Raw genomic sequence first — 26,227 nt, 5'->3', positions numbered from 1 at the left:
AATAATTTTTTTTTAGATTCAGTTTATCAGACTTTGCTTATCGTGTCGGAATCATAATAAGATTAAGTTTAAATTTGGTTGAAAATTTCCGGATCGTCACAATTACACCGGGATGATTGTCGGTTCAGACGAGCGGGTGAATGAGATCTAGAATTTGAGATAGTATATAATCATGACGAGATACTCTGGAAATGAGAGAGAAAATGGTATTACGAACAGGTTCGCTGGTAAGTGCTTCAGGTTCCTCGCCAAGAGGGGAATGTGGTGGATGGAAGGGATCGCCTTCTTCTTGTCTCCAATGATTAAGTAGACTATGAACCCATCCCCAATTCATCCAGAATAGATGATGGCTAATTGGTTGATCCATTCCGGTTACACTGTCTTCGGAGTTCAGGTGAATATCCATATCGGAATAGCTGTCGAAGTTTAAGGAATTTGAACTAGATACGTGATCCATCTTGTATAATCAGGGAATTGATTTTGATTTGAGATAGATTATAGGATTTAGTTTGCTATTCTCCGATACATAATTTACATATGTATATATAATACCAAAATTCCATAAGTTACGGAGAAATTTTCGGAAAGTGTAAGACAGAGTTTAATGTAATAGATATGCTTAAGATACGAAATTTGTCCATACACTATCTATGCAATAAATGCAAGAAAACGTGTCTAGATAAGCATGTAATTTCTGACAAGAAATGATAAGCAAAACTCGGTAAAAACAGATACGGTCATAGTCCAGACTCACTAATGCATTCTAACAATTACCAGTTAAACACACTAATGCAAATTCTGGTTCCCTATGACCTCAAGCTCTGATACTAACTGTGATTATCCTTCCAAAACCACTTGGACGAATACATCATTCATTGATTTCATAGTGAGGTTTTGACCTCTATATGATACGTTTTGTAAACATTGCATTCTTTTGAAAAGACACACCATAATTGAATATTAAATTCCAAGGTTTTTGACGTTTGATGATTTCCACACATAGACAATCTCCGTAATTAATAGTTTACAATACTACATCCGTTGATAATGCAGTAATAAGATACATGGTGATGATTTTGTGAATGCAACGTTTTCTCGAATAAAGCATGTATGACTCCATGCACATAACTTGTATCACATATAAGCAAACAGCGGAAGACTTCTAGAAACCTGATGTAATGACCCTGATTTTTTCGATCAATCTATACTTATGAGATTAATATTTACATAAATTAAACCTTACCAACATGATAAGCAATCCAAATTGTTGAGTTTTGTGTTTTTGAAAAGGGTTTTACACAACGTTTGACCGTCCAATTTGACCGATGATATCACGAACTATATAACATACGATAATTATACGTTTGTGTATATATACGTATTTATATATAATTAACATGATCTAAGGATGGTTTAAAATCTCATTGTGTACTAATAACAATGAGTTATAAGTATACTTTGAGACTACTAACTTAAGTTTTCAAAACGGTAACTATACGTAACGTTCTTTGACATATATACCTATAACCCTTAATGCTTATACAAGTATCGTATAAATACGTATTTAATCACTTTTAAAGGGCTTAAATACATAAAACAATATAAGTATATTCACAAAAGATAGCTATATTTGAATTCGCGTTCCATTTCCTCAAGATTTCTACACGTATACCTAGAGTATGTGTACCCGTATCATACCCAGCTTCTATACGTATTTACTATTGGTATATACACATCACAATCACTTTATTAGCAGCCATGAGTCAGCCAATTTTGGATCTTAGCATGCATGATTAATCAATTTGGCATATTACAAGACTTTTGCACAATATTACAAACTTATACATCATTTCACCACCATTTATACTCCATTCCATTTTCATTTTTACTACATATTTTCTCTAACCAAAAACACACTCTTAGGAACTTTAAGTGTTCTTCACAATCTCAGCAAATAACCATGAAGATCTAGCTTCAAAAATAAGCCTTAATCATCATAAGAAATTTCTTTCAAGAACACTTCAATAATCCTTCCAAATATACAAGTTTACTTCCAACCTTTTGATCTAACTCCACCACTCTTTTGATTCCAAGATTATTTCTTATCTTTTACAGTAACTTTGTCCAAGTAACTTGAGGTAGTAACCTTGTTCATAATCTTATTCAATTCATATTCATATAGCTATTTTATTTTGTGGTATAAAATTTTAACAACAAGAACATAGTTTGAATGATTTTAATTTTGTTCGCAAACTAAATAGATCCTTCTAACTTAACTTTTAAAACACTTCAAGACCTGTAATATGTCATAAAGATATTCTAACTTAACAAGATACAACTTGATTTTGCAAAGAACACCTTAAAACTGAATCTACGTCGTCGAAGTGCAACCGGGGGCTGTTTTGGGTTGGATAATTAAAAACCATCTTAAACTTTGAATTGGAAGTTTATATTCTGGAAAAATGATATTTCTTATGAATATTTTTACACATAAAAATCTTATGTTGTAACTCAAAGTGTAAGTATTTTTATAAAAATGATCATCTAGGTGTTGTTTTTACAACAGAAATGATCACTTTCATAAGATTCACCAAAGTTTGACCTATAACCTATGATTTAGAATGCAAACCAAGGTATTTACAGTTCATATTCATAAATAATGATTTGATCCAAGGAAGTGGCAAGTTGAATCAACAAAAACGGAGTTGAAACGAAGAAACTATGGCTAAAACAAAATCGGGTATCCAAGGCTAGTTTAGCTACGAATTTAATTTGTGAAAAACTAAACTAACCATATATTTGCTAATTAATATGATATTTTATGTATATTTACTCATGATTTAATTTTATATATTTCAGGACCACCCGTAAACAACACGAGAAGATTAATTATAAGACCTCATGATTATACGCAACACGTCATTTGACAACACGGTACTTTATGTACGCAATACGTCATTTGACAATACGGTACCATGGGTCAAGATTAATTCCGATCAATATGAATACGATGGGGTCTTTATTTATTTTATTGAACAACTAATTGTGGACCACTAACATCGGACTGCTAACTACGGACTAAGAAAATATTAAAAGTATAATAAGTATATATGTAATGATTACTTGAAAAGAAAATATGTTGATATATTATATATGGTTAGGTTCGTGATATCAATCGGAGACCAAGTCGTGTTATATATCTTCAAGGCAAAAGTGAGTATATAGTCCCACTTTTAAACTCTAATTATTTCGGGATGAGAATACATGCATTTTATGATTTACGTTATGGACACAAGTGATTTAAAATATATATTCTACGTTGAGTTGTACCACTGGCATACTTCCCTGTCGCTTGGTAATTACTATTTACATGTGGTATTGTAAACACGAATCCTGTTGATAGATCTATCGGGCCTGACAACCCCAATTGGACTAGACGACCAGTATTCAACGGTTGCACAGTACTTCGTTTCGGTGACTACACTTGGTACGGTGTAGTGAAATTTCATAATAAAGGGAATATGCGACGTTGATTAAATGTTAAGTATGGTTACCAAGTGCTCAACCACTTAGAATATTCTTATTAAAACGTTTGTGTATATGAAATCTTGTGGTCTATATTTATAACGTTGCCGGCATTAAACCTATATCTCACCAACTTTATGTTGACATTTTTAGCATGTTTATTCTCAGATGATAATTAAAAGCTTCCGCTGCATCATGTTGAATTTAAGCAAGATCTGGAGTATGCATACGTGTGTCAAAAATAAAACTGCATATCGAAGGATTTGTAATGTAAAATATGTTGGAAATCGTATTGTTATCATCACATGTAAAGTTTGTAAGACTAAGATTATCGCTAAACGATAATCGATATTATGTTGTTTAAATCCTTGGGTTATAATAAAAGTTATGGTTTGTATTGTAAAAACTTATGCAGATTTTGAAAATTGTCGCATATAGAGGTCAATACCTCGCAATGAAATCATATGTTATCGTATTCGTCCTTATGGATTAAGACGGGCTATGACACCTGAGAATAAACATGCTTTAAAGTGTCAACACAAAGGTTGGTGAGTTCATAGTTTTATTATTGCGCATAATCTGTATATAAAGGTGGATCACAAGATTTCAGTTGTTTCATCCAGAAACGTTTATTAAAAGATTCTACGTAACAGAGCACCCTGGTAACTAAACTTTAACGTTATAATGATAATTACCCTATTCGTTTTAATATACGCAAACCAATGTGTCATAAACTCAAATAACATACGTCCGTTAAAAGGCTAGCGCTCTAGCTCAGACGGAGATGTCAAGCCCTATGGATCCATATACTATTATTCGCGCCCACCAGTCCATATCATAAGTACTGGCAGCTACTAGTTACCAAAGCTAAGGGATTTTCGGTTCAAACTCAGTGTAGAATTAAGTATGTACTTGTATCCATTGCGTTTAAATATATTGCATGTATTCTCAGCCCAAAATATGATTGCAAAAGCAATTAAAAAGGAAGCAAATGAAACTCACCTTAGCAGCACATAAGGTCATTCATTGAAATGTGATCAAAACTCGGAATGCAAATTAATCATAGATCTCAACCTAGAGAACATATGTTGGTCAATACATGTCTAATAATTTAGGTTTGGTCATAGTGTATCATAATCCTAATGCTCGAGACCGACATGCAAAAGTTAACAAAAGTCATCTCAAAAGTCAACCTGACCCAATATGATCTTTAAATCTATACAGGTTTATAAACATAGCATAAGTCTTGATAATTGAACGAATTTATAGTTTATCAAACTCAAAACATTATTTATTTCAAGAGTTATATTGTATTTGAATGATCATGGCAATTGGATATAGTTTAACATTTCATATAGTTTCCCAATACTTGTAAAACCAGATTTAGTATTTATAAAGCTTTAAAACATGATAAGACAGTCAACGTTGACAAGTGTTCAACAAGACGAGACGTGCCTTATATAGAAATTCATTTACTCGATTAGTAATATTTGAAAATCCAATTTATCAATTTTATAAACAAGTTGTTTAAATATTAATTTACAGTGTCAAACACAATTTCAATTAACGGCAAACATAATTCAGTTGACCATATCTTTTAATTCGTTCATCGAAATCACGTGATTTCTAAATGAAAAGTTATTAATTTTTCGATAGCTTTCCAACGACATGCATATCATATACCTTACATCAATAACATATGTATCAAATTCGTGATTCGTCATTAACTATCTAACGACAAAATTAAAGCAAACAAGCATGCATAAACATATATACTCGAGCACTAGACATGGATATACTATTAATATATAAAAGATAAGATATGAATGCTCACATATCAATATTGTGATTCAATATTGTCGGAAGGTACGTAGACGCAACGGAAATGATAAACGCTAGGTTGACCTTTGACTCATGATCATAACCCCAAAGCAATACCCATAACCTCCATAGCTATAACCCATAATTTCATTAGCTCTATCCCGCTCGAAAAGCTTGTTTTGAAAATAACTTGCTCATGACCTCGTCGTAGTATTTTATGTATAATAATACTAATAATAACACTCCTAATTATAAGATTAATAATAATATTAATCTTAATAATAATAATAATAATAATAATAATAATAATAATAATTATTATTATTATTATTATTATTATTATTATTATTATATAAATATATATAAAGTGAGCAGAGAGATGTGAGGATATGTGTGTGCGTATTCGAGCAAAAACGAATTCAATTTATAGATCAGTCCTGAAATCTGACCCCGCGATCGCATGGGTTTTATGCTTATTTCTCATGCGATCGCATGGCCCGAAAATCCAGCTCACAATTTTTTTGTTTTCTTGTTTGTCGACATATATATATATATATATATATATATATATATATATATATATATATATATATATATATATATATATATATATATATATATATATATATTATATTCATGTACATAGTTGACTTGTAATTTTAGGTCCGTTGACTCGCACGTTGATACAAGGTTTATGTCTCGGTTTCGGATTTTTGAACGTCCTTTCGTACATTTAGAAAACTTGTGCTTTGCGTTTCGTGATTCGTACCTTTGTCAAAATATAATCTTAAATTATCAATAAACTATATTACTCAAAGTATAACTTATACATTTGAGTAATTTGGTCATTTGCTTCTATAAATTAACTCCTCGTTGTTTATTAAAATATATTTAATAATATCGAAACGTTTTATATCTAATCCAATTCTATGCATTATCACATTGTAAAATATATATTTTCGTTTAGAAAAATATAAATTTGTATATAATATTTATTTATCAAACGGAACAATAAATGGGTGTTACTATTCTTTACAAAAATAATTTCGAACCTTAATATATATATACAATATATATAAATACTTTTTCTATACACGTTGCAAGTTATTTATATATCAAATACAGTTAAAAAGGAAAGATTTCTTAAATCAAGGTGAACCTCTCAACAAAGACTTATCACAATACTTACGGGATTTATAATTGTTGAAATATCTACTAATCCAATAGTTGGTATTATCTTCTAATTCCGTAGATGAATATATTAAGCATATATTGAGACAAATACGTTTAATGCAAAATACTATACATTTAATACTTTGTTAACGTTTTCAAGTTATAATATATATATATATATATATATATATATATATATATATATATATATATATATATATATATATATATATTCATATCCATTTATATATTCGTTCGTGAATCGTCGAGCATAGTCAAAAGGGTTATTGAATGTATGAACATAGTTTCAAAATTTTCGAGACTCAACATTACAAACTTTACTTATCGTGTCGGAATCATATAAAGATTAAGTTTAAATTTGGTCGAAAATTTCTGGGTTGTCATAGTCTCCTACCTCCAACCCACCGAATAACAAATTTAGGTGCCGTTTTAATCTTGATTAAGGTCTAGGTTCGACATATTCGGTCCCGTGAATAAACCGTTAGTCGATTAAGCATAGGTTTATTGTTTTCCGTCTTTAGATCGAGTTAGACTATTCTAAGATCTATTCATAAAGTCTACGGTAACTAGTAACCAACTAATAAGGAAATTAAGCATGAGATTCTACTCTAAATTAAAGGTTAGTATTTCTTAAATTGTCAAGTCAAGAATCTATCATAGATTGTGTAGACATAAATTTAAATAATTTTTTAAAAAACTAATTGATTAATCAAACTTATTACGGAGTAATAAATTATGTATGTAGTGTGTGGATTCGCAGATCTTGTAGCACGATCATTGATTGTTTCCATCTTAATAATCTTGGGTTTTTGTAAATATAATACGGAGTAATACTCTGTAATACTTTATCTGTTTTAGCATCTATTTTTTTCTTTGTTAGTTAAAACGTATCAATCACTTGTTCGAGTTAAACCTACGTACGTTGTTGTCTATAAAAGGGAGTAAGGACCACCTATCATAAATCATCAAACACGAGTTTACATGACGTCCAAGACAAAGAAATAGACATGGCGTGATATTGGTATGGCTCATCACGATTTACATACATTCGTATATAAGAAAACAAATGAAAGATGAGCCGAACCAATATCACTCTTGTATGTTTCTTTGAACAATAAAATGGTGAAATGTTGCTTCGAGTCTTGGAGTCTTGGATCGTGAGTTCATGGCTGCATTTGTACTTCTCTTTGTAAGTCACAATTACAATGAATTTTGTTTTGCACACTTTCATAAAGTTTAATCCATGTATGTATAAGAATCTAAGAGAATAATTATTTTCATGATTCTTAGTAAATGTCATAGTGCGTGGAGGAGGGTTATAAGTCTATCAATATGAACACAAGTATGCAACACGATACGGTATGTGTTTTGAGTTTCATTGGAGACGTAGTCCATTATGTGTGATATATAAGGCGATAACGAATCGAACTCTAGTCGAGCAGTATAACAATGAGATCGACTCGTTCAAAATTTACTTTGTTTAAACTCGAACTCGAATATTGTTTCAATGTTTGAATTTGAACTCAATATTCGTATATATATGAAATTTGAGCTTCAAATTGATTCAGTTAGAGAGATTAACCTATATTGTATTATTCATAACTTTTTATTTAATTTAAACAAACTTTCATATTTTACGTTAAATTTTTAATTTGTGTGATTAATAACAAACAACAAAGTAGCTTTTTCTTTAAAAAAAAAAATGCACCTTTCTTATGCCTTTTTTTTTTCATTTTCCTTTTACTATTATTTCCAAACTAGAAATTAGGTCGGGCCCGCTTCGCTGGGCCCAACTACGTTGCTGTTGACGGGATGGTTATCATTGTAAAAAACTATATATTATCCGTTAAAAATATTCCTAAAATAAAAAATTCAGTTAAATCTACCAAAGTCACGTAACTTAATTTTTTATAATTTAATCAATGAAATCCACATAAATTAGCTTAAATTGTTAGCATAAAAGAATAGTTCGTAAATAAGCGTAAATAATAATTTTTATATACAACTCATTTATGTAAATCAATAACATCTAATAGGTTATAGTTTGAGAAAAAATTATAGTTATGAAAAATAATTATTTGAAGGGTTAAGGCTACTGAGGGACTATATACTTTCTGTTTTGTCCCAATGTAGTCCATGTACCCAAAAAATTACCATTATAGACTATATACTTTTTTGAAACGTGTTATTATTAACAAAATTAACTTGGTAACCTGGAACAGTAAATAACGTGGCTTTTATACCCCTTTTTATCTCAGATTCGAAAATACATGTTCATATAAACCCTAAATCGATTTCACTCACCTTAATTCTCAAAATTGAAGCGATTAATAAGTTACGATGGCTTCTTCTTCTTCGCTATTTCCCACTAACCCTAATCCGTCAAGCTTATGTGGTTGTGGCCTAGTCATGAAGGAACGAATTTCTTTTACCAAAAACAACCCTGCAAGAAGGTTTTTGGTTTGCCCGAATTCATGTGTAAGTACAATTATAATCAAGTTTTGATCTTTTTATTTAATTGATAAGGCTTAATTTGATTGTTACTATGTTGTTCAGTATTCTGGGAGGAAATGCCGATCTTTTATTTGGTTGGATCCTGAAATCAACAACGAGTGGTACAAAATGATGTTGTATGAAATACACTTGCAGTTATCTGAAGATCAAAAACAATGTATCAATGCGTTGATATACAGACAGAGAGTTGAAGAATGTGAAATTGTAGTGAAGAATATGCAATTGGAGTTGAAGAAGACAACAGAAAACATGAATTTTTACAAAAAATGTTGTTTATTTCTTGTAATTTTGTTGTTTGCTTTGTGGTTGAAGCTGTATTAAAGCTTGTTTACAAGTTCTTTTGGTTGTTGATTCATGTTGTATCCGATGTATGATCTAATTGATTGAATGAAATGCACCAAGTTGTAGTACTTTTGTATTCTTGTTTGCTTTGTGTGTCTAAGTAATTGCACTAAGTTCACAAGTTGGCAATAATGCACCAAAAGCACAAGTTGGCATTACTTTACAGAGATACAACATAAATGTAGTACAAAAACATAAGTTGGCATTACATTTCACAAAATGTACATCAAAAGTTGTGACCACTATTGACCAACATACAAACAGAACCCTTCTTTCAATCTTGCAAATTAAAAGGTTTATCCACACTAGAACCTGACCCATCCTTATCATATTTGAATGCCTTTTTCATGTTGAATATTCTTTCAGATGGCTTTCTTGTTCTTTTCAAAGTTGGGTTTGTAGTCTTTTCTTGAACAACTCCAGTTTCATTTGCATCTTGTTCATCTCCGGTTTCATTTGTAGCAGTTCCAACTCTACTTTCATTTGTTGCAGTTTCATTTGTTGCAGCTTGTTCATCCCCAGCTTGTTCATCTTGTTCACCACCCCTGCCACCTCTACCACCCCTACCACCTCTACCACCTCTACCACCACCCCTTGCACCACCCCTTGCACCACCCCTGCCACCTCTACCACCTCTAGTAGAGACACCTGCACCAGCCCTGCCACCTCTACCACCTCTAGTAGATACACCCCTGCCACCTCTACCAGTTGTTTGTTTTTGGGGTCTTTGTTGTGGGGGTTTTTCTTGTGTTGGGTTTTTACATGTAGCCTTATTGTGACCCTTTTCCCAACAATTCTTACAAGTCATAACCCTTCCAACCCTACTAATTTCTTAATCATTTTCTGTTGGATCTCTGATTCTTTTCTTTTTTGGTCTACCTGGCATTCTCCTATTAATTGGTGGAAGAATAGGATCAAGTTCACTTTGACCCCGGTTAAATGTGACTGGATGGATTGGATAACTATATGCAGATAACCACATCTGTTTAGTATACCAATTGCTCACACTTTCATCAGGATCTTTGTGTACAAATGAATATGCCTTTGCAGCATGAACACATGGTATCCCACTTGCATCCCACAACCTACAACTACACTTCCTAGTAGCTAGGTTAACACTGTAAGATTCTTCAAACCCAATTACTTCAAACTCTTGATAAATACTTGGATACACACTCCAGTTACTGTTAAACATATACCAGTATCAGATGGACATATAAAAACAAGTAAGTTGAACATATACCATATAAATATAAAAAGGAAGAACATACCCAAGTTTCTTTTTTAAGATCTCTAAGTGCTTCCTAACAGATGGACATATAAAATCTTGCAAATCTTGTGCCTTTTGATTCATGTTGAAAATTCTCTGCATTAGATAAACCCTAATATCTTCAAGCATAGATATTATTGGTTTATGCCTTGCAGGTTCAATAACATTGTGGTAGCTTTCTGAAATCCCATTCTCAAATGCCACACAACATCTATCCATTTCAAAGAAGGCTCTAGACCAGGTATTTGGATTCTTATCTATCAAGTATTTGTAAGCCTCAACATCTAAAGTTTTTATCTGCTGCATTACTCCATCAAACTTATTCTTCATTGTAGTTGAGGCTGCAGTCCAGAATAACTTTCTCCAATGAACACACTCCATTTCTTTTTGAAATTTGCATAAATATGCCTTGTGCATTGTCTGTGTTCTGCCCCAGGTAACCATGTAGCAACGGCATCTATTAGACCCTGTTCAATTATTACAAGTGATAAAGTGTAATGTTTAATACAAGTGATAAAGTGTACAATTAAGATCAAAAACTATTTAAACCATACAGCCCAAGCTATTGGAAATATTTTATTATTTGCATCTCTACCCATAGCTGTCAATAGTTCACCCTTACATGTAGATTTGAGAAAACAACCATCAAGACCAATTACTCTTCTACAAGCATAATTCCAACCATTTTTCAAACCTTTGAAACAAATATACATCCTGGTGAAATAAAAGTTTCCATTTTCACCTTCATCATAATCTATCTTAACTGTAGATTCAGGATTGGTCTTCATGATTGCATCTCTATAATCCCATAACCTAGCATAATGTTCTTTTAACCCTCCTTCATGCTCATTAAGAGCAGCCTGTTTTGCTCTCTTACACTGACCCAAACTCACATTGATTAAAAACTTCCTTTTAATTTCAGCTTTCATGATCCTATATGGCATTTGAGAATTTTCAAGGATTTCTTGCAGAAACTGTTTTGCAATCCATTTATAAGTGACCAAAGCATTCAAATCAAACTGTCTTGTGCAATTGTGTTCATTGATCAAAGTTTTAATTTGGAAAGATTGTTCATTTTGCATCCATGATGCATACAGCCTAAAAGGGCATCCCTCAACTGGATTTGACCTGCAATTTTTGCGTTTTGCTTTGTTAACCTTAGTCTTATTCTTTCCTTGTTCACTAGATTCTCCAGTTTGCTCAATTTTATCTCCCTTTTTGGTCCTCTTATTATTACCACTGGCACATACCCCACTACTAAGATCCCTCCCACATCTAACTAATACAAAACTCAAGTTATTTTTCCCATACCAGAGCTGATAACCATTTGCTACCCCATAGTTGGTGAGACTAAACTTTAGTTCTTCAGGATTAGCAAACCTCATACCTAAGATAGGTTCCATTTTATTCCATGGAATATTTGGATTATAAATAGGATACATTACACCAGATTTAGCTTTGAATTCATCTTCAATCCCAACATCCTCAAGTTCATCCTCATTAAGTGTCTTATCTACACCATGGGGATCTTCTGCTGTTTCCTCATTATCATTAGCACAACTTTTAAATCCACCACACAACTTGGATAAGAATGGATCCCTTGTGATCATAATAGAAAGATTAGGAATGATAACATTATCTTCACCCTCAACATGAAGGTTTACTAGTTCTTCTACATCATGCTCAACTGCAGGTAACCCATCCTCATCATCTGATTCATAATATACCTTTTCCTTACCTTTAGCTTTGCATTTAATATCTTTCACATCATTCGTAACCTTATCAGACATATTCAACATCTCAATCACATCATAACCATGATGCTCAACATATAAATCTATTCTACCATGTTTCTGACCTAAACTAACGAACTCATGTAGATGACCATCATGTTTCAAGTATCTTAAACCCTTTTTAACTCAATTTCAGGAACACAATAATAAAGGTGATTAGGTTTACAACTCACAGAATCATGGATTAAGTTATAAAATTGATTGAACGGCAACTTTGATATTTTTTCTCCTTCATCGATGGTATCTACATCGCCTTCCATGTAATCGAAAGGATCAGGACAAAATGTGCCTTCATGGTGAAAGTAAATCGAAAATGAAGTCATTCTGAAAATTACAGAACAAATTAGGGTAAGATATTGCAGGTAATCGACTAATTAACTATGAAATCGACCTTAAGAAGTAACAATTACGTACCTTTCTTCTCCAATTTCGCAATTGATCTTCACATTAGGGTTAGGGTTTTTTGTTTAGTAAGTTGGTAAAGTTAATGACATACGTTGTAAATTGAATTAAATGGAATAAAACGGGTAAAAATAACAAAAAAAAATTATTAATTACGGGTATAGCCGGTTACTGGTTAAGTTTGGATTACATCGATACATATTTTGAAAGTATATAGTCTATAATGGTAATTTTTTAGGTACATGGACTAAATTGGGACAAAACAGAAAGTATATAGTCCCTCAGTAGCCTTAACCCTTATTTGAAATTACATTATTCCATGTAATATGTAAATACCTTTTATAACATTTTTTATAATCAAACATAAAAAAAAAAAAAAAAAAATAGTCAAACCCACTTGCTAGTATGTGGGCCATCTGGTCATTAACTACCAAAATCCATCAAAGTTTCAAATGACATTTTTGATGATGAATTTAGAATGTAAAACTATAACTCAAACCCTTTGCTATTATATATACGTATAATTCCAAATAAAAAAATAACATATTCTCTAATAAACAATCTTATCTTTCTTTTTCCTTTTGATTTTTTTCGTTTCTTCTATTAATTACATTATATTTGTGATCTTTCTATATTTTAAAAAAATAAGTAACGACAAGTGTAAGTTTCTATAACCTATTATAAAGCGGATGAATAATCCACGTGTCTTCTCACTAATTACCTCTTAATCTTCTCTAATTACTTTTGTAAATCCCTCACGTTGTGCCATCTGTCAAGGTTTTATTCGTCCATTTTTTAAACAAAAAGAAAACCTCTCTTTCTCTCTAACCCTATCTTTGCAAATTCCGCTCATGTCTCTTCCTCCGATGATTTCAATCGTACCATGGATAAAGATCGACGTCGTGATTCCGACTTTTCTCGCCGCCGTGACATTGATTTCTTATCTGGTGAGCTTAACGATTTAATTGTCAATTTTTTAAACCGGTAACTGTAGCCAGATTCAGAAATATTTATTCACTAATTGTTCGTCGCTGTTACTTGAACCATTATCGTATTTGACCTGCGTACAGTGTTGTAGGCTGTTTTTGATTGTTTAAGTTTTGTGAGGTTATTTACTACTGTACTTTGTTTCATCTATTTCTGTACTGAATCGTTACTTAAAATTATGTGAGGATTAGGGTTTTGAATTTCGAAGATTCAATCGACCAACAAAGCAGCAGTCATTCAATCTCTGCTTTGTAAAAACCATGTGAGGATTTTTTTTTATCTTAATCCATTTAATTTTTAGGGTTTTTTCTTCTAATTTTTCTTAGATTTTTAAATTTAATGGTTTTTATTGTGGCTCTGTTAAATACTGCAATTTTCTTATCTAATTATGTGCTAAATACGCAAATCAAACAAACAGAAACATGGTATGCGACCTCCAAGAGGTGGCGGTTTTGGTGGTCGTTGAAGCGGCGGTCGAAGCAGCGGTGGTTGATTCGCAAGCGCACAAAGTGGTGGTGCCGATTAGGCGGCCGTCTTGGTGGCAACCGTTATAACGAAGGTCCACCAGAAATGGTTGTATGTTTGTATTATTCATCTTCTATATTCTATATGTATTAGTTTATACATATTCGTCAATTTACATATCTGATTCATACAAAATTGTTCTTCAATATTTACATCTCTGATATAATTTACGTTGATTATGTTTTTTATGCTACCACAGATGGAGCTTTGTAGACTAGCAATAAATCAGACATAAAGTATGAACTCAGGAACACTGATCGATAATGGCTAAAAAACATTGTGGAACATGGCTGGCCTGACTTACTAAAAGGTAAATGTAACTGCTTAGTTAACATGGTAGTTATGGGTACATCTTACTCAATGAACATGGCTGCAATCTTTCAATAAAAAAGGTCACTGAAAAATGGAAGATGACTTGGTGATTGTTGTTTCATTATTCAATGTTAGATTCAACACATTGTTTGATTAGATGTTTGTCATCACTGCAGTACATTAACCCATTATTGGGAGAATTGGGTATTATTTTTTTTCTCGATCTCTTGCCTGCTCATTCACTGAAGCTAATATGTCTTACGCCTGCTGGATTTTAGGCATTCAAAAGATCGAGAAGTTGCAATAATGATACACAGGTCTCATCTTTCGTATATGCTAGCTGAGGTAAAGTCTCCCATCTTTGCATATCTTGCATGCTTTCTTTTTCTATAATATGACTTGAAGTGGCAATTTCGACCCAGTTAATTATGGACGGGTCGATTTAGTTCCTTCATTGCAGATATATATAGTCCAGAAAAGTACTATTTTGGTTATCATTGACTTACAATCTTATAAACAAGCATTATTTTGTTTAATCTTCTTCTATCCATATCAACAGTTGTTAACGATTGACTTTCTGGATTTTGTTGACTTCTACAGTATACAATGAGGAGGTTGATCTCAGTTTTGAGGACTATTTTGGTTATCATTGACTTGCAATCTTATAAACATGCATTATTTTGTTTAATCTTCTTCTATCCATATCAACAGTTGTTAACGATTGACTTTCTGAATTTTGTTGACTTCTACAGTATACAATGAGGAGGTTGATCTCAGTTTTGAGGACTTATATATAGATGGGCACACCAAATATCTTAAGTTTGGGATAATGTCAAGTTCAAGGTCTGAATGAATAAACTATTTGTTTGTCTCCGTTTGCAATGCGGTGCGTGTCTTATATAAACTCAATTGAGTCAAATTTTGTGGATTTTGTGGTTGATCTATGAGCAAACTTAATGGAGTATGTAGTCTAACCTTAAACTATTTGTCACATGTACGAAATTAGTTAATTGAAGCATAATGTGAATATATATAATTATGTTTCCCCTTTTGATACTCTGCAGATATTTTCAAACTCGATATATTGTTTATTAATTGGTTCCATGAACTCCGTAGTTCATAAAGGTGGTACTGTCAACAAACTAATTACCTTATCTTTTATCTTTATGCATATGTTATTTAATTAGTGAATAGTAATGAACACGACTTATTTAACTACTTATTTAGTTACTTAAAAGAAAATACTGCCATGAATGACTTTTGATAACTTTTTGTTATAGCCAGGTTTGTACCCATTGTCAAATCATTTGTAACAATGTGTTATTGGGTTTATGGTCCTGAATTTTTATTTTTTATTTTTTATGGTTGGGTGTTGTGGATTGAAAATGTGAAGTCATGTGGTGTGGAATGGGAGTGTGGGTAAGGAGTGTTATGATGATGTGATAAAATAGGGAGGTGATGATACTCACACATCAGTTTTTGATTCATACACACTTTTTACCATAAAACTTACAATTATGTCCTTAAATTTATCTTGGGACTTGAACCTCTATTATTGTAAGTAAGGATATAATAGTCAATTAGGTGTGTATGGATCAATATTGAGTGTGTGAGTATCATCTCCCGATAAAATATGAGTGGTAGATGAATAAAAAGTGGATAAAAAAATAATTTTATTAATAACTAAAAAAATAAAATCCACCAATTAGGAACACTCACAGGTGTGAGTTCCATCGTGGCTTTCTCACCTGCTATTTGGCCACGCCCAAACTCACGAGACTGTAACAACAAAAATGGGTGTGGGTTGCTTGAAATGTCACCACCCACAAAGTGGGAATGTGTCTGAAACAAATGGTCTTATAGTTGATACTAAAGGTATTGATAATTAATGTTTTGGGGAAGAAGTCGTAATTTCCGAATTTTGGTTTCATTGCACATAATGATATAGTTGGTTTTAACATTCATTCCATGTTCTTTGTGGATCCGAGCATATAATGCGTGTCAAAATAACATTTTACATCAATCACATGGTAGGCATTTCATAACATTACTTACTGACTTGTAGTTTTCAGATAATCATGTATACAATATATTTTAATTAGCTTGGACTATTTTGTTAATTCTATGGCCTATGTTGGCATGACAGGAAATCTAAAAAAGAATATGACCGTGTTAGCATGACGTTTACCATATACTACTGGGATGATGCAAGACTACACGACGACTGATAAATGTAGCTGTAAACCAGTATGCACATTATCCTTCCAGTTCTTAGTACTAATTTTTTCAGCCACCGTGCAACGCACGGGTTATTAAAGCTAGTTATACCAATAATTGGTATGTATATTGCAATTTTAAGTTATTACTGTATAATAATCTTAAACATATTGACTGAAAATGACTTTCCGCTGCAAAATGAAGAAATACAATGATTAAGCAATGGAAAATTACTACTACAAAATGCAGCTAATCTAAGTTAAATATGCTAACGACATCACAAACGCAATCAAAACACGCTTCATATAACACAAAATACCACACCCGCAACAACGCACGGCTGCCACCAACCTCATTGGTTCTAATCTAAATGCTTGCCATGGTTCTTTTTTCGTCGGGATAGAAGGGTTGATGTCTAAGGAGACTTCTAGTTCCGATGCTCCCAAGGTCTTTGTATACTCTAATCTGGTGGGTAAATCAGCAAGGTTTGAAGAAGTGGATGATATGTTATTGTCTTCGGCTCGAAAAGCAAGAAAGCATCCAAAACGGCGGATAAATGATTTTTTTTATTTCTTTAGGTTGTTTTTGTTTGGTTGTTGTTCGTTTGTTAGATAGTTTGGTGCTGGTCTTTGTGTTTGGTTGTTTAGTTTGCTAGGATAATGTAGTAGTAGGAAGTTTCGGTTTAGAATATTCTTATGAAATGAAAAAGTTGCACAAATTTTTTAATAATTTTTAGTGTTTTTATGTTTGATCGATTTTCGTTCATAAATTGCTACTCGGTGAAATTTGAAGTTTGGGTGAATTGTGTAACGAAACAGTTGCGCGAATATATTAATTTTTTTTATTTGATTGGATTTTTTTAGTAAATTGCAACTCAGCTGAGATTCTTCTTATGAAATGAAAAGGTTGCACAAATTTTTCAATAATTTTGAGTGTTTTTCTATGTGATCGATTTTCGTTCATAAATTGCTACTCAACTGATATTTGAAGTTTGGGTAAATTGTGGAACGAAACAGTTGCGCAAATATATTAATGATTGTTTTTTATTTATTTGATTGGATTTTGTTTTTATAAATTGCAACTCAACTGATATTCTTCTTATGAAATGAAAAAGTTGCACAGATTTTTTAATAATTTTGAGTGTTTTTCTATTTGATCGATTTTCATTCATAAGTTGCTACTCAACTGAGATTTAAAGTTTGGGTAGATTGTGGAACGAAACAGTTGCGCAAATATATTAATGATTGTTTTTTTATATGATTGGATTTTGTTTTAATAAATTGCAACTCATCCAAGATTTTTCTTATGTAATGAAAATGTTGCACAGATTTTTTAAGAATTTTGAGTATTTTTCTATTTGATCGATTTCATGTATCATTGTTGCTTTATCCTTCAATTGTCTGTTTATGTTTCAATTGTAACTATTGAGATTTATTGTTTTGAGTAAAATTGACTGTTTTCACGTTCCTGTTTTTTACAGTAACACGGTTAGAAATCAGGATCTGGGGTTGGCTTTCTCTGCAGGCTTAGGAGACGAAAATCGTGATGACGTAAATCGTGGACCGATTCCGATTGGTTTGAATGAAAGAAAGGATGTTCAAGATTTATGTGGCTGTGACATAATGATAATTCTAAGCAGTATGTCACTGATAAGAATAGTCTTAATAGTTTATTACAATTTACGAAGCACAACCAAAATTATGGTCAACTTTAATTAAAGATTATCAATTGATCATATGCACGTGTGCACATATGTAATATCCGCACAATATATGCGCATGGAAAGCGCGCATACTGATCTAATAATAAGCGCATGAATACATGGCACAACGTGTCGACTTAGGTACACCATAAATAGATAGTTATGAACCTCACGTGAATGTTAGAATCTGTTACGTCGGCTTATGAACCTCATTTAAAGGTTAGATTCTCTTACGAAAGAAAAAATCATACATCAAATGTGTGAAGTTAATTGTACTTTAAGAAGTATTGATTGAGAGTTGTTACTAACGGGACGTGGCGATTTTACATTTCAAGAAGATGGTCTTGAAATTATTATAATGAAGCCCTTAAAACGTAACAATAATTTCAACATTTTTGTAGTCAAATTTATTTTGAAATACGATTAAAATAGGTTATTAATCATCTTACATACACAAAATAAGTTTTACTGTTTTTCGAAGCACTAAAATAGGAACAACAAAATTTAAAATTTTAGAGCTGAGTTCTCAAGGCGTTTAATAAGTCAAGTCATGCTAGTTAATTTCCTGGTAAACTCATAAGGAAACCGCGTTTATAACTTACGAAATATTTTGTATTTAATTTTATTTATTATTTAATTTTATTATTATTTATTTAATCAATCAATAAATCAATACTGAAGACTTTAAAGTCGTTACAGAATTCATACTCGCCACTTGTGTTTACATATTTGTGATTACAATTACAAGTACACCGTTACCAATCGTATCTCTTACTCCACGTCACTCTTCCTTATTCATCAGAACTTCATCAGGTAAGGTTTTACACCTATTGATTCAATTTTTTTTTTTTTTTTTTTTTTTTTTTTTTTTTTTTACAAATTGATTCAAATTTTGTTTTTTCAAACTGATGCATCTTTGCATCAAAGCTCAAAATATGATTTATAAGGTACACGTCTCAATTATATAATTGCAAACTTGTACATTCAGAACCGGAATCATTATTTCGTTTACTTAAACATTGGCACATTGCATTTCGAGTAGCAATAAGTGGTTTAAATGCGCATCCAAACATCCCCTTATTATTACTAGCTACACTATTAGGCACCGTTTGGCTGCAGAATTGGATTTGAATTTAGACATGCGTCTCTGTGTGTCAATTCAATTCCAATTCCGTTAGAATCTCATTGAATTCCGTGAGCCAAACAGGAGCTTCTTTTCGAAATCCAACAATTTGATACTAAATGCAGGTTATGCTATCGGATCCGTAGCTGATTATCCGCTTACATTTCATGATCATGAGTTCTGATGTACCAGCTAATTTAGACACTCTTTCTTGTGCTATTTCGACAACACTCGAGACCATTTTAGCCACAAAATCCGCTCACAGTCAAAAGCAAAATTTCATGATACTCGCATCTTTTTTAGAAAAGATACGAGTAATTTTACAAGAATTAATCGAATATGGGATTAATGATCCCGAGAGCTTAGAATCTGCTCTTAATTTTTTTACTGAACACGTCAAACAAGTTAAAAAACTCGCTATTGAATGTAGCAACAGGAACAAAATATACCTCCTGCTAAATTCAAATAAGATCATCGTGAATTTCGAAAACTATACGAAAGAGATCGGTGGTGCGTTAAAAGTCCTTCATTCGTTGGTCACAAATGGATTCGGTGAAGAAATTATCAAGCTATCGAATTCGATGTTGGATACAAAATATCTAAAGAGAGTGACAGAAGATGAGATTAAAGATAAAATCGAGTCGGGAATCAGAGAACGAAACGTTGACAGATCGTACGCTAATAACTTGCTCGTTTCAATTGCGGATGCAATTGGGATCTCGACTGAACAGTCGGTTTTGAGAAAAGAGTATGAAGAATTTAAGCACGAAATGGAGAACGTGCAGGTTACAGAAGATGTAACAGAGGTGTTAAAGAACGAACAGATTGTTACGTTATTAGGAAAAGCAGATATTATAGCGACAGTCGAAGAACGAGAAAAGAAGTATTTTAGTAAACGATTTTCGTTAGGAAGGAATCAATTAGAACCACTTCAGTCGTTTTACTGTCCGATTACTGGTGACGTAATGGAAGATCCGGTTGAAACGCCGTTAGGGCGTAGTTTTGAGAGGTCTGCAATAGAGAAATGGTTAGCAGAAGGTAACAATTTATGTCCAGTAACGAAAACTCCGTTAAAGTTAACTGCGTTAAGGACTAATAAGACGCTTCATCAATCGATACAAGAGTGGAAAGATAGGAATACTATGATTTTGATTGGTTCGATGAAGTCTAGTATTCTTTCGAATGAGGATGAAGTAGTCATTGAGTCGTTAGGAAAATTAGGGTTTTTGATTTCGGAAAGAGACATTCATCAAGAATGGTTGATGATGGAGGATTATTTGCCGGTTCTTGTTTCTCTTCTTTCGAGCAAGGATTTTAGAATTCGATCACATGTTCTCGTTATTCTTAGAATCCTTGCAATGAACCATGATGAGAGGAAGGTATGCGTGTTAAAAGTGGCAAGATGGGCGGGTTAGGTTATTGGGATACATGGGTCGAGTTGAAAGAAGTCATGTATCAGCCCAGAATCATTTTGTTGCTCATTTTTAAATTCTTATGAAAACTTTTAATATTTGGATCAACTTTTATGCTTTAAAAATTAACTTTGGTTGACTTTCAGCCTGTTTGACCTGTTTACACCCTGTGATTCATGCCTTTAAGCTAAAATTCTTTGTTGTGACTTGTGTCTGCATGAGATAAAACACCACCCAAATCGACCCATTCAAATTAAATGGGTCTCAGTTGCCACCTCCAACATTGTGTATGCAACATTACGAAAGAAATTATTAAATCTGTGTCACACTTTTTTGCTCAATTTCTTATGAATAATTTAGATATTTGGAGAAAACTTTTATGCATTAAAAAATAACTTTTGTGGACTTCCAACCTACTTGACCCGTTTACTCCCTGTGATTCGTTCCTGTAGGCTAAATTCTTTGTCGTGGCTGCATCCGATAAGACACTACCCAAATCGACCCATTCTAATTAGATGGGTCGCAATTACCTCCTCCAACATTATGTATGCAACAATATGAAAAGAATCTTTATTAAATCTATATCACACTTTGAACCGGTGTTTGGATGTGAAGTTTTACACTGATCACTGTGCTTTGCATATTTAGAATCATATAATTTAATGATATGATCATTATCTTTTTACTTTCTAGCAGACGTTCAAACACCCCTAATGACACATTAATTTGTTACCTCATTGGTAACTTGCAGGTAAGCATTGCAGAAACAGATGATGCCATCAAATCAATCGTGTGTTCCCTTGCACGAAAGATCGATGAACGAAAGTTGGCATTGCAGCTGCTTGTCGTATTATCCGAAAACGATTCGGCACGAAACATAATTGGGAGTAGTCAAGGCTGCATACTTCTTCTTGTGACCATATTCAATGGTGAAGATCATCAAGCTGCCATTGATGCTAAACAACTTTTGGAGAATCTTTCTTTTGATCATCAGAATATTGTGCAGATGGCAAGGGCCAATTATTTTGGACCTTTTCTTCACCTTCTTTCTTCAGGTAAATAAATATAAATATAAATATAAATATAAATATAAATATTATTCATTAACTAGATAACTTTATGTGGTGGTTTGTGTGAGTTCATTCCTATCAATATTTTTAAGAAAAATGTAGTGGGCGGGTTTGACTTTTGAAGTCAAAGTCAGTTTTTGCCAATTAAATTGTGGATTTTATTTCTCTACCAGAATGTGTATGAAATTTCTTCAATTTCTTACACAATTTGTTGGACTTCATAAATTTCTTCATTTTCTTACTAAAATGGCCGCCTTCTTCATTTCAAAGTCCTTGTGGTTTACATATACACCTACCGTTCTTATCTTTTGAAATTTACAGCGGTCGTCCTTGTGATTTTTTAAATTACATCAATCGTCCTTATCTTTCAATTATTCAAACTGATTGTTCCCGACTTATATAAAAGTATACGTTGATGGTCCCGACGAAAATGTGCATTATACAAGGGACCATCAACGCACACTTTTTATATAAGTCCGGGACGACAGTGTAATCTTCAAATAATAAGGACGATTGGTGTAATTTTAGTGAATATCAGAGGGACTATTGCTGTAATTTTCAAAAGATAAGGACGGTTGGTGTAATTTCAACTAAACTGCAAGGACTATTGGTATAATTTTCTCTAACAAATATGAATCAACACAGGGTCTGAAAGTGTTCAAAGGATGATGGCTGAGACATTATCAGAACTCGAGATGACTGATCACGGAAAGCTAATCGTTTGCGAGAATGGTGCAGTCGAGTCACTTGTTGCTATGCTCTCTCACAACGACATACAAATGAAGAAGGCGGCTATTTTAGCCCTTGCGAAACTTTCGGATGTACCACAAAATGGACTAAAAATGATTAAACAAAATGTAGCAGAGATTTTGTTTGGAATATTATTCCGTGAGAGCTTATCGATCCCAAGTCTGATCGAAAAGGTTGTAGCCACAATTATCAATATGGCATTTTCGTTAACAGAACATGAGACTGACCGTTTGGATATTCATTTTCTTGAATCTGAAGAAGATGTTTTTAAATTCTTTTCTCTCATCTCGTTAAATGGACCGAACGTTCAACAAAATGTTCTTAGAACATTTCTTGCAGTTTGTCAGCCTCCTACTGGTTTGAACATTAGGAGAATTTTACGAAAGGTACGTTTTTAATTTCATTGTTCTTAAATTCGAGGTGGCATTGTGGTAAAAACCAGGTTGAACACCAAGAAATCATAAAGTTATAGTTTTTATCTTTAACGTGTCAAATGGGTAAATATAAAATTAAGGATTCTGCTAACGACTATCCTTAGGTCCGTCGTTAACGCGCTTTAAAAAGTTGTACATAACAGTTGTTTTTCATTTAATGGTGGCGGTTACATAAATGTACAACAACCACCATTAAATGAAAAACAACTGCTATGTACAACTAACTGTTTAAAACGCGTTAACGACAACTGGCATTAGCAAAATTCTAAAAAAAAATACTAGCTTAAAAGAGAAAGGTTCAAATGTAGAGGTGGAAATTTTATGACTAAATATGAAAGGGTAATTTGATAATTTCTTACTAAACCGTGTTTATGTTCGTTTTCATCAGATTTCTTCTGTTCAAGTACTTGTTCAGTTATGTGAGCACGAAAACCAAACAGTTCGATCGAACGCTGTGAAATTATTCTGTACTCTAGCTAAAGATGGTGACGATGAAACTTTTGTGGAACACGTTGGACCAAAATGTATCGAAACTTTACTTAGAATCATAAACACGTCCGATAACAACGAAGAGTCTGTTGCTGCGACCGAAATCATCTCTAACCTTCCTAGAACAACTCTAATGACTCGATCGATTCTTGATGCTGGTGCACTCGATGTGATAATTTCGATCCTCTCAAATCGATCTCAAAAAACCGAACTCATGATCGAAAGCGTTTCTGGTGCTCTTACTCGTTTCACCGTTTCAACTAATCAAGAACTACAAAAACAGGCCGCAGAAACCGGGATTATTCCGGTACTCATACAGTTGTTACATTCGGGTAGTTCGTTGACCAAAAAAAACATAGCGATTTCGCTCGGACAATTTTCCGAGAGTTCGAATAGCTTAAGTAGGCCCCACACGGAGCCAAAATTTAGTTTCTTTAGCTGTTGTTTGGCGTCGAATGATACGAGTTGTACAGTCCACTCGGGACCTTGTACAATTGAGACAACGTTCTGTCTGGTTGAAGCTAATGCGATAAACGCGCTAGCTAAAGGGCTCGATGAACCGGATTTTAGAGCGTGCGAGGCTTGTCTCAATGCACTGTTGACTTTGGTCAATGATGAACAGTTGCAGAAAGGTAGTAAGGTGTTGGAAGAAGGTGGTGTGATTTTAAAAATGGTGAAACTGTTGAGTTCGCCAAGCGTGCGGTTGCAGGAGAAAGCGTTGGTAGCGTTGGAACGGTTATTTCGGTTGGCTGAATATAAACTGAAGTATAAAACATTAGCACAGATGCCGTTAGTTGAGATTACACAGAGAGGAAGTAGTGGGATGAAATCACTCGCTGCTAAGATTTTGTCTCATTTGAATGTTCTTCATGAACAATCATCTTTTTTCTGATTTATATGTATATTTTGTTATGATTCATTGAATTGTTATTGTAAATGTTACGCTACTACTATGAAATTCATTTATACATAGATAACATTTTATGTATATAGTAAGAGAAATATCATTACAGTTTGCTAGTGTCCAGGTTTGAACTCTGATATAAACGTTAATGCTTGAAAGATATATCCGTACTTTTTAAACCAAATATTTTTTCAAGGGTTAATAGTTACTTAGTCGCATAGTTATATTTACTTTGTTTACAATAAATAAAAGTAAAGAGGATCATGGAAAGAAGGTTGTAGAATAATAATAGTGAATTAGTGATAAGGTGTAGCAGTAGCACTGGGTAAGGACACTTTCGTCATTTACTACTTGGTGAACATTTGTTATTGGTAAGTAAAAAAATCATAAAAAAAAATATACAACTTTCTAATGACACTCTAAGCGCTCTCTTTAAAAAATAAACAAAACCTAATAGTACATTTGTTGATTGAGGGTAGTTTTTTTTTCCTGTGAGCGGTTAACATAAATATACAAACTAATAAAGGCAAATTTACAAATGTGTCCACAATCAATTGAATAATAATTTCATGTTTATGTTCTAGTATATGAGAAAATAGTTAAGTACTCCGTATGTAAGTATTCATCTCAATTTCAAGTAAAATATTTGAAATTACTCCTTTGTCACATAAGTATTGTCCTTTAGGAATTTTTGTTAAATATTACTCCGCAGTTACTTTTATAAATGTCAGTCACAAAATCGAAGCCTCGAAAATTGAATTCGGAATTTGCTTTCTGTTTAATCGATTTGAAAACGGATTTTCAAATTCGGTATGATTTTAACTGGTTTGGATTCAATTCAGTATCCGGGTTAAATGATTTCAAACCTTATATTGAACACATATACTTCATAATAATACCTATTTTTTATGTTTTTTTTTTTCATAAAATAATGTTTTAAGTACCTTGTTGAATCTTAAAAAGTACATATTGTTATAATATAGAATATATAAATAGAAATGGATAGTCAATTTTGATACACAAAAGTAATATTATTGTATTGTCTAAACTTGTGATATTTTTGCTATAAATAGCCATGAATGCAAGCATTAAACTTGCACAATTTCTCACACTTATAAAGTGTTTCTTTCTTTCTCTCCATGATCATCTTTGTTCTTACACTCCATTAGAAGTATTATTGAAAAGAATAGGCCACTAATAGTTGTTAACGACAACTAAATTACAACACGTTATCAGCACGAAGAGCTTAGTGTAATCAAAGGATATCTCAAACGATCACGAGTCACTAATCAAGGTATGAAATTATTAATAATTTTCAGACTCGAACATATCAAATTTTGGACTACTAACATTTTAAACTACTAATTTTTATTAAGTTCTTAGTGCATTTGTATTGTTCTTATTATATGGTTGGCTCTGCCACCTAAATTATATATGGTCG

The 26,227-nt window shown here is 32.6% G+C and overlaps 2 protein-coding genes across 2 annotated transcripts; one reads left to right on the top strand and one right to left on the bottom strand.

The window, feature by feature from the left end:
• Positions 1 to 10,228: 10,228 nt before the first annotated feature.
• LOC139869036 (uncharacterized) lies at positions 10,229 to 10,996 on the bottom strand. The gene is made up of 2 exons (XM_071857367.1): positions 10,668 to 10,996; positions 10,229 to 10,580 (listed from the first exon to the last, which is right to left on the bottom strand). The coding sequence occupies exons 1-2, from the start codon at positions 10,994 to 10,996 to the stop codon at positions 10,229 to 10,231; spliced, it is 681 nt and encodes a 226-aa protein (XP_071713468.1).
• An 8,314-nt stretch (positions 10,997 to 19,310) lies between these two features.
• On the top strand, positions 19,311 to 24,870 carry LOC139866084 (U-box domain-containing protein 44-like). Its single transcript, XM_071854214.1, has 5 exons — positions 19,311 to 19,417; positions 19,853 to 21,106; positions 21,891 to 22,194; positions 22,855 to 23,345; positions 23,782 to 24,870. Exons 2-5 carry the CDS (start codon positions 19,895 to 19,897, stop codon positions 24,772 to 24,774), a joined length of 3,000 nt encoding a protein of 999 aa, XP_071710315.1. The 5' UTR covers positions 19,311 to 19,417; positions 19,853 to 19,894; the 3' UTR covers positions 24,775 to 24,870.
• Positions 24,871 to 26,227: the final 1,357 nt, after the last annotated feature.

The sequence above is a fragment of the Rutidosis leptorrhynchoides genome, chromosome 9, assembly GCF_046630445.1.
Source record: "Rutidosis leptorrhynchoides isolate AG116_Rl617_1_P2 chromosome 9, CSIRO_AGI_Rlap_v1, whole genome shotgun sequence".
Classification (NCBI taxonomy): domain Eukaryota; kingdom Viridiplantae; phylum Streptophyta; class Magnoliopsida; order Asterales; family Asteraceae; genus Rutidosis; species Rutidosis leptorrhynchoides.
This window is presented reverse-complemented; position numbering and strand designations above follow the sequence as displayed.